Source organism: Microtus ochrogaster, chromosome 5 (genome assembly GCF_000317375.1).
Source record: "Microtus ochrogaster isolate Prairie Vole_2 chromosome 5, MicOch1.0, whole genome shotgun sequence".
Taxonomy (NCBI): domain Eukaryota; kingdom Metazoa; phylum Chordata; class Mammalia; order Rodentia; family Cricetidae; genus Microtus; species Microtus ochrogaster.
In genome coordinates, this window is record NC_022012.1 from 73,651,595 (window position 1) to 73,668,709 (window position 17,115).

The 17,115-nt window shown below is 39.7% G+C and overlaps 1 protein-coding gene across 4 annotated transcripts in view; it reads right to left on the reverse strand.

Annotated features, from left to right (window-relative positions):
- Csnk1g1 (casein kinase 1 gamma 1) overlaps window positions 1-17,115 on the reverse strand; it is a 122,669-nt gene that overhangs the window by 69,038 nt on the left and 36,516 nt on the right. For all 4 annotated transcript variants that reach the window (XM_026779161.1, XM_026779160.1, XM_005347751.3 and 1 more), the window contains exon 3: window positions 4,203-4,243. In XM_026779161.1, the coding sequence (XP_026634962.1) occupies window positions 4,203-4,243 (41 nt within the window). The remainder of the gene's footprint in view (window positions 1-4,202; window positions 4,244-17,115) is intronic.

Genomic DNA, 17,115 nt, shown 5'->3' on the forward strand with positions numbered 1-17,115 from the left:
GGGCATAAGCTAAGCTAGCCATGTGGGCGGCCGGGTGCCGGGGACACAGCCCCGCTGCTCTTATTTCAACAGAGCTACAATGAAGATCCAAACGAAGTAGAATTGAGGTGTTAGCACAAGCCTTTAATCCCTGCACATGGGAGGCACGAGCAGGCAGATCTCTGGGTTCAAGGCCAGTCTACAGAGCCAATTCCAGAACAGCCAGAGCTACACAGAGACCCTGTCTCAAACAACAAAAAACAAACAGCAGTACCAAGTTTCCTGCAATTCTGTAGTAGATGTTGATTGCCTATGAACAGAGAGCTGGCCATCTGCCAGAATCACAGCTATTCTGGAACATGCATGCCTGCCTGAAATCCTAGATCAATGGCAGATGGCTGTCTTATACAATGAAAGGAGATCAGTTACTATTGCTCTATGTCCCTTGAATAAGCTCAACAGCAAGGGATGAAACCCACAGCTAGAACTGCTATACTCTAAACAGGAATTCTCATTTCAGCCTTTCCTTCCTGCCTTCCTCCATCTTCTATCCTTCCTTTGATCCCAGGACCCCACCTATATTATAGTGGCACTCTACAACTGAGATATAACCCCCACCCCAAATTCTATTTTTTATATTGCCCACACAAAGCTGAATAAAGCCTAATAAAGGCAACTGAAGAAAAAGTGAAATGTCTGTCATATATCTATATAGACCAAAGTGGTAAGAATGTGATAGAAGAAATCTAGACAGAAAGCCTCAAAAGAAGCCTTGAAAAATAATGTCAAAAATATAGTAGTAAAACAGAAATGTAAAGGTGCAAGTTTTTACATTATTTTGGGGTGGTTTTTTTTTCCCCAAATGTTATTTTGTTTGTTTTTTGCTTATTGAAACAGGGTCTCATTGTACTTACTATATAGCTCAGGCAGGCCTCAAACTTAAAATACTGCTACCTCCGCTTCGACAGTGCTGGAATTACCAGGGGCCACTAACACACTTTGTTTTAAGTGTTTTGAGGAGTATTTCTTCTTGTTCAGTAGCTGGTGTAGGAGATCCTTCTGTATTTGTGTTGATTTCATTGGTTAAATAAAGAAGTTGCCTTAGCCTTCTAATAGGGCAGCCCTTAGGTAGGTGGAGTAGACAGAACAGAATGTTGGGAAGAAGGGAAGTGTGGCAGACACCATGCATCTCCTACCCGAGACGGATGTTGGTTAGACTCATGCCGGTAAGCCATGACCTCATGGTGAACACAGATTAATAGAAATGGGTTAATCAAGATGTGAGAGTTAAGCCGGGCGGTGGTGGCGCACGCCTTTAATCCCAGCACTCGGGAGGCAGAGGCAGGCGGATCTCTATGAGTTCGAGACCAGCCTGGTCTACAGAGCTAGTTCCAGGACAGGCTCCAAAAACCACAAAGAAACCCTGTCTCAAAAAAGCAAAAAAAAAAAAAAAAAGATGTGAGAGTTAGCCAATAAGAGGCTAGTGCTAAAAGGGCCAGGCAGTGTTTAAATGAATACAGTTTCTGTGTAATTATTTCGGGGTTAAGCTAGCTGGACGGTGGGACACAGCCCGCCACTCTCCTTACTACAAGTAGCCTCAGATAATTAAAGATTATTCTGTGTAAAAAAGAAGCCAAACCACAAATGCACATACCTTCCCAGAACTAAATTTCTTTACAAAAAAACAAGTAGATAAACCCTTACTTGATCATCTTAAAAGATATTTGACCTGCATCACTACATGTGCTCTTTCTTTGTTTCTCTCTCTCTTCTTTTTTTGTTTTTGTTTTTGTTTTTTTTTCTGTTATTTTGAGACAGGGTTTCTTTGTTGCTTTGTAGCTTGTTCTTGAACTTGCTCTGTAGACCAGGCTGGCCTCGAACTCACAGAGATTCACCTGTCTCTGCCTCCCGAGTGCTGGGATTAGAGGTGTGTGCCACCACCACCTGGCCATTCTACTTTATTCATTACCTGCTCTATTTCGTCAAGAATTCTAAGTCAAAGACAAAAAGAAACCAGTATAGTTGCACAATAATCCCAGCACCGAGGGCGCTGAAACACAAGAGCTGCCATAAATTTACAATCAGTCTGGCTACCCATTGAGAACTGGGTCATTCAGGGCTGAAAAGTGAGCCTATCTCAACAAAACAAAACAAAACACAACAAAACAAAACAAAAAAACCAAGCAGGCATGTGTGTGCTGGTGTCATAGGTTGGTGGTAGAGTGCTTGTCTAGCATACATGAAGTCCTAGGTTCAAGCTCAATTACAACAACAAACAGCAAAAATAACCCCAAACCCAAACATAGTGGCACAAACATGAAGTTTTAGCACTTGAAAGGAAGCAGGAGGATCAGGATACCTCAGGTATACATTGAGTTTGAGTTTAAGGCCAGCATGAGTTACAGGAAACTCCTCAAAAAGGGGAACAGAGCCCAGAGAGTGCCAAAGGCACCACTTGTTCTAAGTCCTGATACTCGTTCTCTCCTTTGTAGAAAAACTAATATGGCAACTGCTACTCTTTCAGAAAAGAATCCTAACAACCTCACAAATTGACAAGCTAAAGAAGATAAAAAGACTAAGTAAGGCTATAGGGAATGTTTTGTGGGAGTTTTGTTTGTTTCTTGAAATAGGGTCTCAAGGCACAGAACAGCCTCTAAGTAGGTGTATATCTTACCCACCCCTTGATGTGGGATTCCCCTCTGAATGCTGTGAATACTGTTGGTTAATAAAGAAGCTGTTTCAGCCAATGGCTTAGTAGAACAGAGGTAGGTGGGGAAAACTAAACTGAATGCTGGGAGAAAGAAGGCAGAGTCAGAGGAAGCAAAGTAGCCCTGACGGAGACAGACACTGGAACTTTACAAGGTAAGCCACAGCCTAATGGCAATACACAGATTAATAGAGATGTGTTAATTTAAAATATGAGTTAGCCAGAAATATGATTAAGCTATTGGCCAAACAGTATTGCAAATAATATGGTTTCTGTGTCATGATTTCAGGGCTGAAGAGCAGGGAACAAACAAGCGGCCTCCTACAACAACCCCTCCTCCCCAAATTATTGGGATTACAGGCATGCAGCATTATAAATAGTTTGACAACATTTTGTTTTGTTGAGGCAGGGTCTCACTGTGTAGCCCTGGCTGACCTGGAACTCACTATGAAGACCAGTCTGGCCTTGAACTTACAATGAACTTACATGCTTTTGCCTTAAACTCAAACTCAATATAAACCCAAGGATGACACTGACCTCCTGATCCTTTTGCCTCCTCCTTTAAGTGGTGGAATTAAAAGCATGTGCTGAAAAGCATGTGAAGTCATACCTGGCTTAATAGGTTTTTAAAGCAATGGTTCTCAACCTATGGCAAACCTCCCTTTCAAAAAATATTTATGATTCATAACAGTAGAGAAATTACAGTTATGAATTAGTAATGGAAGTAATTTTATGCTTGGGGTAACTATAGTATGAGAACTGTATTAAAAGGTTGTAGTGTTAGGAAGGGTGAGAACCACTGTTTTAAAACATCAATGAGATGGTCAGACTTGGTTTTCTGTTGGTAAATAGACCAATAAATGCCATACATTTAAAAAATAGATGTCACTGAATGGTGGAATGGCATGCCTTTAAATCCTAGCACTCAGGAGGCAGAGGCAGGCAGATCTCTGTGAGTTCAAGGCCAGCCTGGTCCACAGAGCTAGTTCCAGGACAGTCAGAGCTACACAGAGAAACCCTGTCTCAAAAAAACCAATAAATAAATAAATAAATAAATAAATAAATAAATAAATAAATAAATAAATAATCAGTTAAGAAAAAAAAAGATGTCAAGGGGCTCAAGAGAAATGCTGACTGGTTTAGAGCACTTGTTCTTAAAGATGACCCAGGTTCAATTCCTAGCATCAGCAAATTAGTACACAAGCATCCAGTTCCAGTTTCAGGGGACTGGAACACTCTCTTCTGGCCTCCATGGCACCAGGTATACAAACAGTGTGCACAATACAATCAATTAAGTTTGATTCATCTTTGCTACTGCTACAGTTAGTACCATTTATATGACATTACACAATATATAGTGCTTTATCATTATAACATCCTGATGGAGGAAAAATGACTACTTGGCATCATATACCAAGTAAAAATAGCATAAGCATTAATGTGAATGCCTACAATGGCTTTCTGTAAGATATTAGCATCAATACACAAAGACCACAAACACACACATCCTACTCACCAGTTTAATGGCTACATATTCATTGGTGTAGAGATTTTTACCTAAGGGAAAAAGAGAATGTATACATTTAGTGACATCAGCTTACAAAGTTATGAGAAAGATAGATTTTTCTAACAGGGCTCTTGTATTTGAAGACAGAGCTAAGTGAAAAGCTAAACAGATAATGAGAACCAGCAGGACTAGGACAAAAACAGCTTGGGAATCTAAATATGTAAGCTACACAAGAGACTCTTGCGTAGAAATGAGAAAACCAACCAAATCTACCTCCTCTTCTCTCCCTTATGCACCCTACATACATGCAACCTTATTACTTCTTAGTTATTATGGCATAAAGTGAGCTACGAAGAAACGCCACAGTTTCAAGGATAGAAATTTAAACTTGGAGGCTGGAGGCAGGAGAATCAGGAATTCAAGGTCATCCTTGGACACACACTGAGTTTAAGGCCAGTTTGGGCTGCACGATCTCTCCTCTCAAATCTCCCCTGACCTCTCTATCAGTAGTAAAGAGGTAGGACGAAATGAAAGATTTAATGTTTCGGGTGAACCAAGGTGGTGATCATGTGCAACCAAGGAATGAACCTGGTTACCGCTGTAAACATGAAGAGAAAATAATTACTATAGATGACAGAAGAATCAAGGAAGTTTCAGGAGTTGAATTTTCTCCCTTTGCCCTCCCTCTTCCACAAAGACACAAAGAACAAGCTGCTGGAGAATGGGAAAGATCATTTCAGGAAGAAGAAACTGCAAAAGTAAACAAAAATAAAGCAGAAGATACTACAGGCAGATAGTGGCACAGAGTGTGGGGCTGTAAATTATTTAATGAATATTGGAAAGGGGTGAAGACTGACAAGGAGCAGTGAAAGCAAAAACTGGGAAAGGCAATGGCTGTATTGGAAAAAGTTTAGTACCATTCTAGGTTTAAAACAGATGATTTGGAATAATCTCATCAACAGATCTATGACTCTGAATGACTATATATGGAGCAGCATAAACATGAACTAGAAAAGCAAGAGAGCAGAAGTAAGGGAATGCATCTGAATGTCTTAATATCTAGCATACACTAACATCATCAGTTTAACTAAATCACACTCAGTTCTTGAACTTCAGAGAACATAACCTAGCTCTTCACATAGTCCTGTGTATCTGATTAAAACCTCAGCCAATAAATTATAAAATGTGATAATGTTAAGACAAAAATATGAATGAGTACATAAAAGAGTCTGGATAATAGAGAAAGTACATTTGGGTACAAACAGTATTTCAAGTCAGAAAGTGGCCTGAAGAATAAAGGTCACTTTTTTTTATTTAAGTAAAAAAAAAAACATCCAGGTTGGATAGGGTGATATACCATTAACCCCAGGAGTGGGGTAGGCAGTAGGCAGGTGGATCTCTGTGAGTTCAAGGTCAGTTTGGTCTACATTAGCAGTTCCAGGCCAAGTAGAACTATGTAAGACCCTATCCTATCTGCAAAAAAAAAAAGAAAAGAAAAAAACTTTTAATTCATTTGATCACAAGCATCAAAAAAAAAGGCCCACAATTTTTTTAAAAAAACAGTTTTTAATATTATAAACTCGTTTTAATATAAATATATTTCTTTAACTCTACAAGTAAAATAAAGTTTTCAAGAACAATGTGTCTTATTTGTTCTGCAGCTTAGTAAACAAAGGCCTTGATCTATCAAAATATACTCTTGGGTGTGTGCACTGCAGAAAAGGAATACACATACAAGACTATCCACAGGTTGTTTCTAATAAACCTTTCTGGCTTTTTACCACTTCTTCTCATGCACCATATTCTCTAGTTGTTTGAGTCCAGTCAGAATGCCAGACTGAGCTGGGCGGTGGTAGTGCATGCCTTTAATCCCAGCACTCGGGAGGAAGAGGCAGGCAGATCTCTGTGAGTTTGAGGCCAGTCTGGTCTACAAGAGCTAGTTCCAGGACAGGCTCCAAAGCCTCAGAGAAACCCTGTCTTGAAAAACAAAAAAAAACAATCAACAAACAAACAAACAAACCAGAATACCAGACTGCATTTAGGGGCATTTCCTCTTGTTTTTAGTGTGTGTGTATTTTGTGATACTGGGGATAGAATTCAGGGTCTTCCACATGCTGGGCATGCCCTGTGCTACTACTGAACATCCCCAGCCTGAAAAAAAATTTTTTTCCTTCAGATTTTTTTAGGGAGGCACAGGGTCTCATTATGTAGCATTGAGCAGCCTGGAGCTGGTTTTTTATATGAGGTTCAAGAAGTTTAATAACAAATGAACATCTAGTTTCTAGAAAAGTGAAATGTCATTTCTTCTTTATTTTTTAAAGGCAGTATCTCACTATATAGCCCTTGTCAGTCTTCCTGGCCATCTAGACCAGGGTGTCCTTCAACTCAAGATCATACGTCTTAGCCTCCCAACAGTGGTAGGATTAAAGGCATATACAATCACACCCCTCTGTATCTATCTATCTATCTATCTATCTATCTATCCATCCATCCATCCATCCATCCATCCATCCATCCATCCATCCATGTTTAGAAACAGGCTCTCAAAATGTAGTCCAGGTTAGCCTTGAATTCATTACAATCTTCCTGCCTCAGTCTCTGAAGAGCAAAGAAACAGGTATATGCCAGGTTTGTTATATATATATTTCTTTTTACCTTAGGAAAGTGGTGTGTTTCCTAAGGACAAGAATGTTTAGAGTCTCTCTCTCTCCTCTCTCTCTCTGTCTCTCTCTGTCTCTCTCTGTCTCTCTCTATGTGTGTGGGGGGGAGAGATAAGCATGTGTGTGCACACTGAGGATTAAATTCAGAGCCTTATCTGTTAGGCTTGGTAAATGTTCTATCATTAAGCTACATCCCTAACCATAAATGCTTCTTATATCCCCAGCAACTAATGCAGTATCTGACATAGAGTAACAGATGTTTGCTAAAGTGAAGCAAATTGACTTGGTCCTAGCTTGTGGGTCCAACGACTATAAGGAGATTGGATCAGAAAAGGCTGACTTGAATTAGTCAGTCTATGGATTAGTTCACTGGTGGGTTCATAATTTGATGGCACTATTGACAGATAATAAAAACTAGCATATGGGGCCTGATAAAAGGAAGTCAGTCACCAGGACATAGTTTTGAATGGTTTATCTAGTTTGTGGAATCTTTTTTTCTCTCTCTCTCTTTCTTCCAGACCCAATGGTGCACAGCTCTGCTGTACTATACCATTTACACATATGTTTCGCCTCACCACCAGCCTATAGCAACAAACCCAGGGAACCAAGAACTGAAGCATCTGGAACCATGAACTAGATAAACTCTCCTTCTGTGTGCTCGTTATGAGAAACTGACATATGGGTAAGTTTTTGCTCCATTCTTCAGCTTGCTGAGAATCACCAATACTCTAATGCCAGGGGGAAAAAAATCAAGTGGTATTTTAAAAGTATTTTCTTTACCTTACTGTATAAAACAGAAGAGATTAACTAGAAGAAAAGGGCATTTAAAGAACCAGTAGCACAGAGTAGTTAGAAAGATTACATGAGACAGAGCAGGTGAAAGTACTTCGTAAACTGGGAAATACTAAATAAATCCTATTTTAATTATTATTTTAAGTATGAGTCTTTAAAAAACACTAAACATATAAAATTTATATGCCAGATATTTTGAAGAGGGAAAAAACTATCTTTACCTACGGCATTTAATAGGAGATAAGAAAATAAGGGTCAAAAAATTATGTCCTCATGCCAACTACGGTAGTCCACCCCTTTCATCTAGTGCTCGAAAGGTAGAGGCAAGAGGATCATTTGTTTAAGGGTTACATAAGATCTTGTCTTGAAAAAGAGGGTGAACAAGAATCAACAAGAGAGGGGGGAAGAAGGATGGGGAAGAGAGAGAGCTGGAGATCAGGAGGGGGAGGGCGGGAGGAGAGGGAGAAAGATGTTTTTAGTGAGAGGAGACCAGAAAGGCAAAGAGCAATTAATGTGCTTTTTTCCAAATTCTGGCTAAAAGAAAAGTGATAGATTAGGAAGTGCTTCTGAGCTTCAAATTTCTATATAAAAGATATACTAAGTGCTGAAGTGAGGTATTTTCTGCAGGCATGACAAGACCATCTGTGATCATGAAGATGACTGTGTGACCTACAAAACACCTTGGTCCTCAGTCATCACAACAAGAAAAGCAAGCAATACAGTGACAGCTACATACATGGCAACAGTAATAGGGCTGCTAACACTTCTGGGCAGAAGGCAGAGTTGGTACTATTGAGATCCTAGTCACCACTCGGTCCCCTCATTCCCTTCAGCTGTGTTTGGTCTTGGGCACAGTGTGTGATGAAGTATATAAAAGGGAGAAGGTTGACTAGGGGTTAAGACTACAAAGATACAGCTCTCGTGAATAATCCCCATGCTGGGATGGTGATGTGGGAGGTCCTTCTGTCAATGTGTTGCTTTCATTGGTTAATGAATAAAGAATCTGCCTTGGCCTGATAGGGCAGAATTTAGGTAGGCGGGGAAGACAGAACTGAATTCTGGGAGGAAGAAAGAGAGTCAGAGAGACACCATGGATCTGCAGGAGACAGACGCTGGAAATTTTAGCCAGTAAGCTACTGCCATGTGACAATACACAGATTAACAGAAATGGGTTAAATTAAGATGTAAGAATGAGCCAATAAGAAACTAGAGCTAATGGGCCAAACAGTGATTTAATTAATACAGTTTCTGTGTGGTCATTTCGGGGATAAGCTAGCCCGGTGGCCAGGATGAACAAGTGGGCCCTCCTCTGCAAAAGGGTGGGATCTTCTGGAGATTCAGCTAATTTCTAGTTATTCATGCTTTTGTAAAAAATCTCAATAAATTCAGCAGACTGTCCTTAAAAGAGGTCTCTTGTGTCTCTTGGTGCCCTACCTGTCAAGCATAAGCTTAACACCAGGCATGGTTGCTGAAATTACAGAATGCCAACTGGGTTGTGTTTCTTTACTTTCTCTAAGAACACCAAAAGAACTGAATAATGTCATTCTCTGATCTAACAGCTAAGGTACACTGGAGGTGATGTGGTAATTATTCTGGGTTAAGCACTGTTCAAATAAATTCCTTTGCCAGGGGGCAAAGCCATCACCAAAATGGAACAGGGGCTGGTGAGATGGTTCATCAGGTAAAGGCGCTTGCCACTAAGCCCGATGATTTGAGTTAAATAGCTGGAGACCATGTGGTGGAAGGAGAAAATGAAAACCCTTAAGCTCCATATATACAAGATGGTACATGCCTAACCTGCCCTACCCTACAGGCAAAAAAAAAAAAAAAGTAATTTAAAAAAAAACCTGTACAAGCCAATATGAAACACAGTTATTTAGAAACTCAGACACTTAGTCAAATATACTGTAGTCAGAAATTCTGCACTGGAAGAATTTAATGACAAAGATGCAAGGTCAAAATCCTGTTCATTTAAAATGAATAACTACTTCAGCTAAAAATATACATAAAACTCTATGTATAGCCGGGCGATGGTGGCGCACGCCTTTAATCCCAGCACTCGGGAGGCAGAGGCAGGCGGATCTCTGTGAGTTCGAGACCAGCCTGGTCTACAGAGCTAGTTCCAGGACAGGCTCCAAAGCCACAGAGAAACCCTGTCTCGAAAAACCAAAAAAAAAAAAAAAAAACAAAAAAAAACAAAAAACAAAAAACTCTATGTATAACTATGAGAAAAACAAGTAGTTTGATGGACTGAAAATCTACCCATCAGCTGGCATGATCCCTAACACTCAATCAAGGCTTTACTATTTGCTGCATAAATTCCACAGGTTTAATTTTTCTTCTAGATTCTATCATTAAACTGAAACAGGAAGTCTTCCTTCAGATGTTTGATGGCAGCATCATATCCAAGCTGCTTCTTTGGAAAGCTGAGTTTAGATATAAAAATGCTCCCAGACCTCTGTGTAATGCAGTTTTTCTGCCATTAATGATAGAACCTAGAAAAAGAGATCAAGGGGATACAAATTAGAAAATTAGTCAAACTCTCACTGTTTGCTGATGACATAAGCAACCCCAAAAATTCTACCAAGGAACTACTACAACTCATAAACACTTTCAGTAATATAGCAAGGAAAACGATTAACTCAAAAATCAGTAGCTTTTCTTTACACTGATGATAAATGGGCTGAGAAAGAAAAAGAGAAACATCACCCTTCACAATAAAGAGAAATAGCATAAAATATATCGGAGTAAGTCTAACCAAACAAGTGGAAGACTTGTATGACAAGAACTTTAAATCTTTGAAGAGAAAAACTGAAGAAGACACCAGAAAATGGAAAGATCTCCCATGTTATGGGGTAGGTAGAATTAACACAGTAAAATGGCAATCTTACCAAAAGCAATCTACAGACTCTATGCAATGCCCAGCAAAATTCTTCACAGACCTTGAAAAAATGGTACTCAACTTCATATGGAAAAGCAAAAAACCCAGGATAGCCAAAACAATCCTGTACAATAAAGAAACTTCTGGAGGCATCACAATCCCTGACTTCAAACTCTATTACAGAGAGAGCTACAGTACTGAAAACAGCCTTGGATTGGCATAAGAACGGACAGGAGGACCAATGAAACTGAATCGAGGACTCGGATATTAATCCACACACCTTCAAACATCTGATTTTTGACAATGAAGCAAAAAATATAAAATGGAAAAAAGAAAGCATATTCAACAAATGGTGCTGGCATAACTGAATATCAATATGTAGAAGAATGAAAATAGATCCATATCTATCACCATGCACAAAACTCAAGTCCAAATGAATCAAAGACCTCAACAGAAAGCCAGCCACACTGAACCTCACAGAAGAGAAAGTGGGAAGTACACTTGAACGCATTGGCACAGGAGACCACTTCCTAAATATAACCCCAGTAGCACAGACACTGAGATAAACAATCAATAAATGGGACCTCCTGAAACTGAAAAGATTCTGTAAAGCAAAGGACACAGTCAGCAAGACAAAACGACAGCCTACAGAATAGGAAAAGATCTTCACTAACCCCACATCAGACAGAGGTCTGATCTCCAAAACATACAAAGAACTCAAGAAATTGGTCATCAAAAGAATAAATAATCCAATAAAAAAATGAGGTACAGACCTAAATAGAGAACTCTCAACAGAGGAATCTAAAATGGCTGAAAGACATTTAAGGAAATGTTCAATATCCTTAGCCATTAGAGAAATGGAAATCAAAACAACTCTGAGATTCCATCTTAACACCTGGAGGAATGGACAAGATCAAAAACACTGATGACAACTTATGCTGGAGAGGTGTGGGGTAAAGGGAACACTCCTGCATTGCTGGTGGGAGTGCAAACTGGTACAGCCCCTTTGGATATCATTATGGCAATTTCTCAGAAAATTAGTAAACAACCTACCTCAAGACCCAAAAATACCACTTTGGGGTATATACCCAAAGGATGCTCAATTGTACCACAAGGATATGTGCTCAACTATGTTCTTAGCAGCATTGTTTGTAATAGCCAGAACCTGGAAACAACCTAAATGTCCCTTGACCAAAGAATGGATAAGGAAAAAGTGATACATTTACACAATGGAGTAGTACACAGCAGAAAAAAAATGATATCTTGAAAATTACAGGTAAATAAATGGATCTAGAAAACATGATATTGAATTAGGTAACCCAGATCCAGAAAGACAAATATCATATGTACTCACTCATAAGTGGCTTTTAGACATAAAGCAAAGAAAACCAGCCTACCATTCACAATCCCAGAGAACCTAGACAACAATGAGGACCCTAAGAGAGACATACATTGATATAATCTACACAGAATGTGGAAAAAGACAAAATCTCTTGAGTAAATTGGGAGTGTGAGGATTATGGGACAGGGTTAAAGGGGAGGGGAGCAGAGAAAAACATATAGCTCAAATAAAATCAATTAAAAAAAGAAATTGAAAAAAACACAACAATTACTTCATTTTGAGATAAACAGCTTAGGGATTAGCCTAGTTTCTATGACTTTCCTAAAGAGAGTGCTGGGATTACAGGGGTATGCAATCATGCCCATGTTGGGGCCTCAAACCTGAGGGTCCTGGGCATACAAGGCAAGCACTCTAAAAACTGAGTTACAAACCCAGCTTCTCTTCATTCTGTTTAATGGCTAAATAATACAAAATTTTGTTTACCTATTTTAGAGGTTCTCAACCTTCCTAATGCCACGACCCTTTAATACAGTTGCTTGTGTTCTGGTAATCCCAACCATAAAGTATTTTTGTTCACTGCTACATCATAACTGTAATTTTGCTACTGTTTTGAACTATAATGTAAATATTTTTGGAGGGAGAGGCTCACCAAAGTGGTAGAGATCCACGGGTTGAGAACTGCTGACCTATGCTATGGTATGCTTTAACCCTGTCCCTCCAGTGTCTAATGGGGAAGTTGTAGAATCTCTGAGGTAGGATTTATTGAGATCTTTAGATCATTGAGGGAATAATTGTGGAAAGTAGTTTACACAAAAAAGAGTCTTGAAGTTCTCATAAGGATGGTTACATAAAACTGTTAGCTTCTTCATCAACTCTAGCCACTGCCATCTGGGAGGGCATCTGGGAGGGCATCTGCATCTGTTAGGGGGTGGAGGCATCGAACCTCTACTATGCTATTTATACTTTTAGTCTCTGAAACTGTGACCTAAATGAAGGTCTTTTTTTTTCCTTTTTTCCTTTCCTTCCACAAATATCCATATCAGGTATTTTGTTATAGTACTCTAACTAATATATCTCACCACGTGTCAGATACTTGAATTAACTTCTTAAGGAACTACCAGACTGTCTTCCAAAGTAGCTGTGCCATTTTACTCTCTCAATATCATTGTATAAGTGGTCCAATTTCTACATATTCTTCCCAGCAAACAGTAATTCTTACTACAGTTGGTGGGTATGAAGAAACAGTTTTCATCTGTATTTCCCAATGACTAAAGAAACTGAACAGTTTTTGTGTGCTTATCCTCTAATCTCTCTGGAGAAAAGTATATTCAAATTCTTTGTTCATCTTTTAAAAAGATTTATTTTTAATTATGCGTGTGTGTGTGAATGTACATACCCTAGCACCAGAGGCATTGGATCCCTGAAGCTGAAGTGACAGGGGGGTGTGAGATACCCAAAATGGGTACAGGAAACTCGAGTCCACAGGAGGAGGTGTGCTCTGAAGTGCTGCTCAATTGGCTTTGCTAATTTTTAATCTGGGTCATCTTTTTATTTATTGCTGAGTTTGAGAAGAGCTCTTTATATGTTTCTGAAAAATCCCTTTACTTCAATTTGCCAGTATTTTTCTTGTCCTATTATTTGAGTTGCCTTTTTACTTTCCTCTTTTTAAAATAATAGTAACAAGCCGGGCGGTGGTGGCGCACGCCTTTAATCCCAGCACTTGGGAGGCAGAGGCAGGCGGATCTCTGTGAGTTCGAGGCCAGCCTGGTCTACCAAGGGAGTTCCAGGACAGGCTCCGAAGCTACAGAGAAACCCTGTCTCGAAAAAACAAACAAACAAAAAATAATAGTAACAATAAGAAAGCATATCATGGTGGAAGTCAGAAACAACTTTCAGGAACAGGTTCTCTGTGGTGAGCCCACAAGTATTACACAGTAAATGCACAGCTGACAGATCTATTGAACTAATCCACAGGAGAAACCCATTTCAACAGAGCTGCGGGAACACCTGTCTTTTGGACAAGCCATTGTCCATTCTGTAGAAATCTTGTGAAATCATGGCATTTCTCCCTTCCATAATATCCCAGTAATGTATAAACCTGACTTTTCCTATAGGGCAACTGGATACCTTCCCTACACAGAGAAGTTCTATTGTGAAAGCATTCACTAGGTCAAACCTTTGTTCTCATAGCCATAATCTACATAAAACTAGTCCTCCACAACCTTCTTTATTGAAAGAACTCATTGATAAGAAAAGAGCCCTAAACAGGAGGCAATATGTCTGCTCTAACAGCAGACACAGGAAGGTGGAATCTACAGGTCTTCTGCTCTAACTTAACAAACTACTAATATTCTGTATTTACCCTTCACGATGGTTTCAACTAACATAAGCTCATAGCCCAGGAAATTAACTGCTTATACAGGAAAAATGCCTGAGTCGCTAAAACTAGCTTCACAGAGGAAAATTCTCACTTGGGCACCCTGCTGGAGTCAAAAGCAAAGTTCCCAAAAGAGATTCCCTTTAATTCAAACAGCTAGACGCTAATGCAAATCAAGCCCTTGGTTCACTACGGGTACCAACAGCTGTGTTCCCTGCTGGTAGGGAGCTTCACAGCCACACCCCCTCTGAGATATAAGGCACCTCTTTGTCAGATCCATCTTTTTTTTGTTGTTGTTTTTTTGTTTTGTTTTTCTTACTCTGAAAATGCATGCTTGATACTATTGTTAGCGCCTATGAAATTGCTAACTTGTCGGTATGCCTATGTAAACTGAAAGCTTTGTGGAGAATGCCCCCCCCCCATGTACTTCTTCCCTTCCCCAAGAAATACAGAAACCTGTAGGAGAATTGTGCTTGAGTCAGTCAGTTTGTTCTACTCCAAGATCCCTTTCTCCAGCCAGTTTTCGTCTGCCATAGTGAATCTTTCTGGATCCTGAGGCTTAATGGGCTTAGCCCCCAAATAAGCCTCAATAGTTCTCTTCTTCCACCATGGGTCCCAAGGACTGAACTCAGGCACGAGCAACAACATTTTTTACTGACCAAGCCATGCTGTTCTTCCTTGACGATTCTGTTTAGGTAATACAAAAGGTTTTATTTGTTGCCAGGCATAGCAGAACTCAGGAGATAAAGACAGGAAGAACTTTGTGAATTCAAGACCAGCCTGGTCTACATAGCAAGTTCAGGCCATTCAGGGTGATACGGTGAGATCCCGTCTTTAAATCTTTCAATATTTATGAAGTCTACTATATCCATTTTCTTCTACTTACTAGGCCTTTGGAATCACAATTTAAAAATTACTATCATGAAACAAACATAAGAAGAGTAAAATTTTTGCTTGTTTGAGACAGGGTTTCTCTGTGTAACCCTGGCTTTCCCGGAACTCACTCTGTAGACCAGGCTGACTTCTTTGAACTCAAGAAGAGATCCACCTGACTCTGCCTCTGCCTCTGCCTCCAAGTGCTGGGCAAAGGTATGAGCCCTATCACCTGGTTAAGAATAGTAAAATTTACTGCTAAGTTTTTGGGGTTTCTGTTTGTTTTCTGAGACAGGGTCTGACTGTATAATTTAGCTAGCCTGGAACTTCACACAGACACCAGCTTGGGCATAAACTCAGAGATCCACCGGTCTCTGCCTACTGAGCGCTGGAATTAAAGGTGTGCACTATTATGCCTAGCTTTGTCTTAGTTTTCTTCTAAGAGCTGTATAGTTTTAGTTTTGTATTTAATCCTTTAGTCTACTGTGATAATTTTTCTATTTAAGAATTCAATGTTTAGATTTCTGAATATGGCTATTTCACTTTCTCACTAGTATTTTGGAAAAAATTTCATTAAATAATATAAAACATCTTCAAAATAATCCCAATGACTGTCAATAAATATTGATTTATTAATATCCTTGTTTCTTTTCCTGTTGTGATAAAATACCTTGACAAAATTATTATTATTATTATTATTTTTCCGAGACAGGGTTTCTCTGTACCTTGGAGCCTGTCCTGGAATGAGCTTTTGTAGACCAGACTGGCCTCAAATTTACAGAGAAGGCCTGGCTCTGCCTTTTGAGTGCTGGGATTAAATGCGTACGCAACCACAACCCAATTTGACAAAATTAATTTAAGGGAGAAATGGTTTATTGAGCTTACAGTTCCAGGCTACAATGCATTACAGTGGGGAGATCACATCAGCAGGAAATTGCCTTGAGGAGCTAGTTACCTGCATCTGCAGTCAAGAAAACAGGGTTTTCAGACTGCGTGGTGAGTGAGGCACTTGCCATGACAATCTGAGTTCAATCCCTGGAAACTACCCTGACAAGTTGTCCTATGACTTACACAAACACACACACACACACACACACACACACACACACACACACACAGAGAGTTAATAAAAAAGAAACAAAAGTAATGCATGTTCCCTAGTATCTAGCTTTTTTCTCTACTTTTTTTTTTTTTTTTAACTATCTAGGATTTCCTGCTTAGAGAATGGTGCCACCAGCAGATGGGAGATCTCACCAAAATTAACACTATCAGGATAGTCCCCTAGAGATAAACCTAGAAGCTCATCTCCCAGGTGATTATAACTTCTGTCAAGCTGACAATTTAACACCAACCATCCCAACTGATACTTTCTCTCCTAAGTCTTCAAATTTGCCCTATCTAAGGAAACGGTATATAAAAATAAGTTTTTATAGAAGTAATCTTTCCTGCACTATGAAAGTTAGCCAGTAGTGAGGAAACTTCCAGGTTGGTAACAACTTGATTTCTCCACATCCTATGACTAAGTAGATAGTATCTTTAGCAACAGAGTCTCAGTCAGTTTGTGTCTGTCTCTCTTTAAAGATTTGTGTATGTGTGCTTTACTCATATTTATGTACCACATGCAGTCCTGATGCCCTTGGAGGGCTGAAGACAGCATTAGATTCCCTGAATCTGGAGTTATGGACAGTTGTGAGCCATTACATGGGTGCTGGGAATTGAACTCAGGTTCTCTACAAGAACAGTAGATGCTCTTACTGATGAGCCATCTCTCCAGCCCCAAGCAATAGGGTCTTATTATCAAGTTTTAGAGGGTAACCAAGAACAATGGCAATTTCTGGAAATGGGAGAGGGGGGCTGGAATATGGAGTGCCACTGACCAACAACTTAAAAAGTGGTAACCCAGCTGGGCGGTGGTAGCGCACGCCTTTAATCCCAGCACTCGGGAGGCAGAGGCAGGCGGATCTCTGTGAGTTTGAGGACAGCCTGGTCTACAAGAG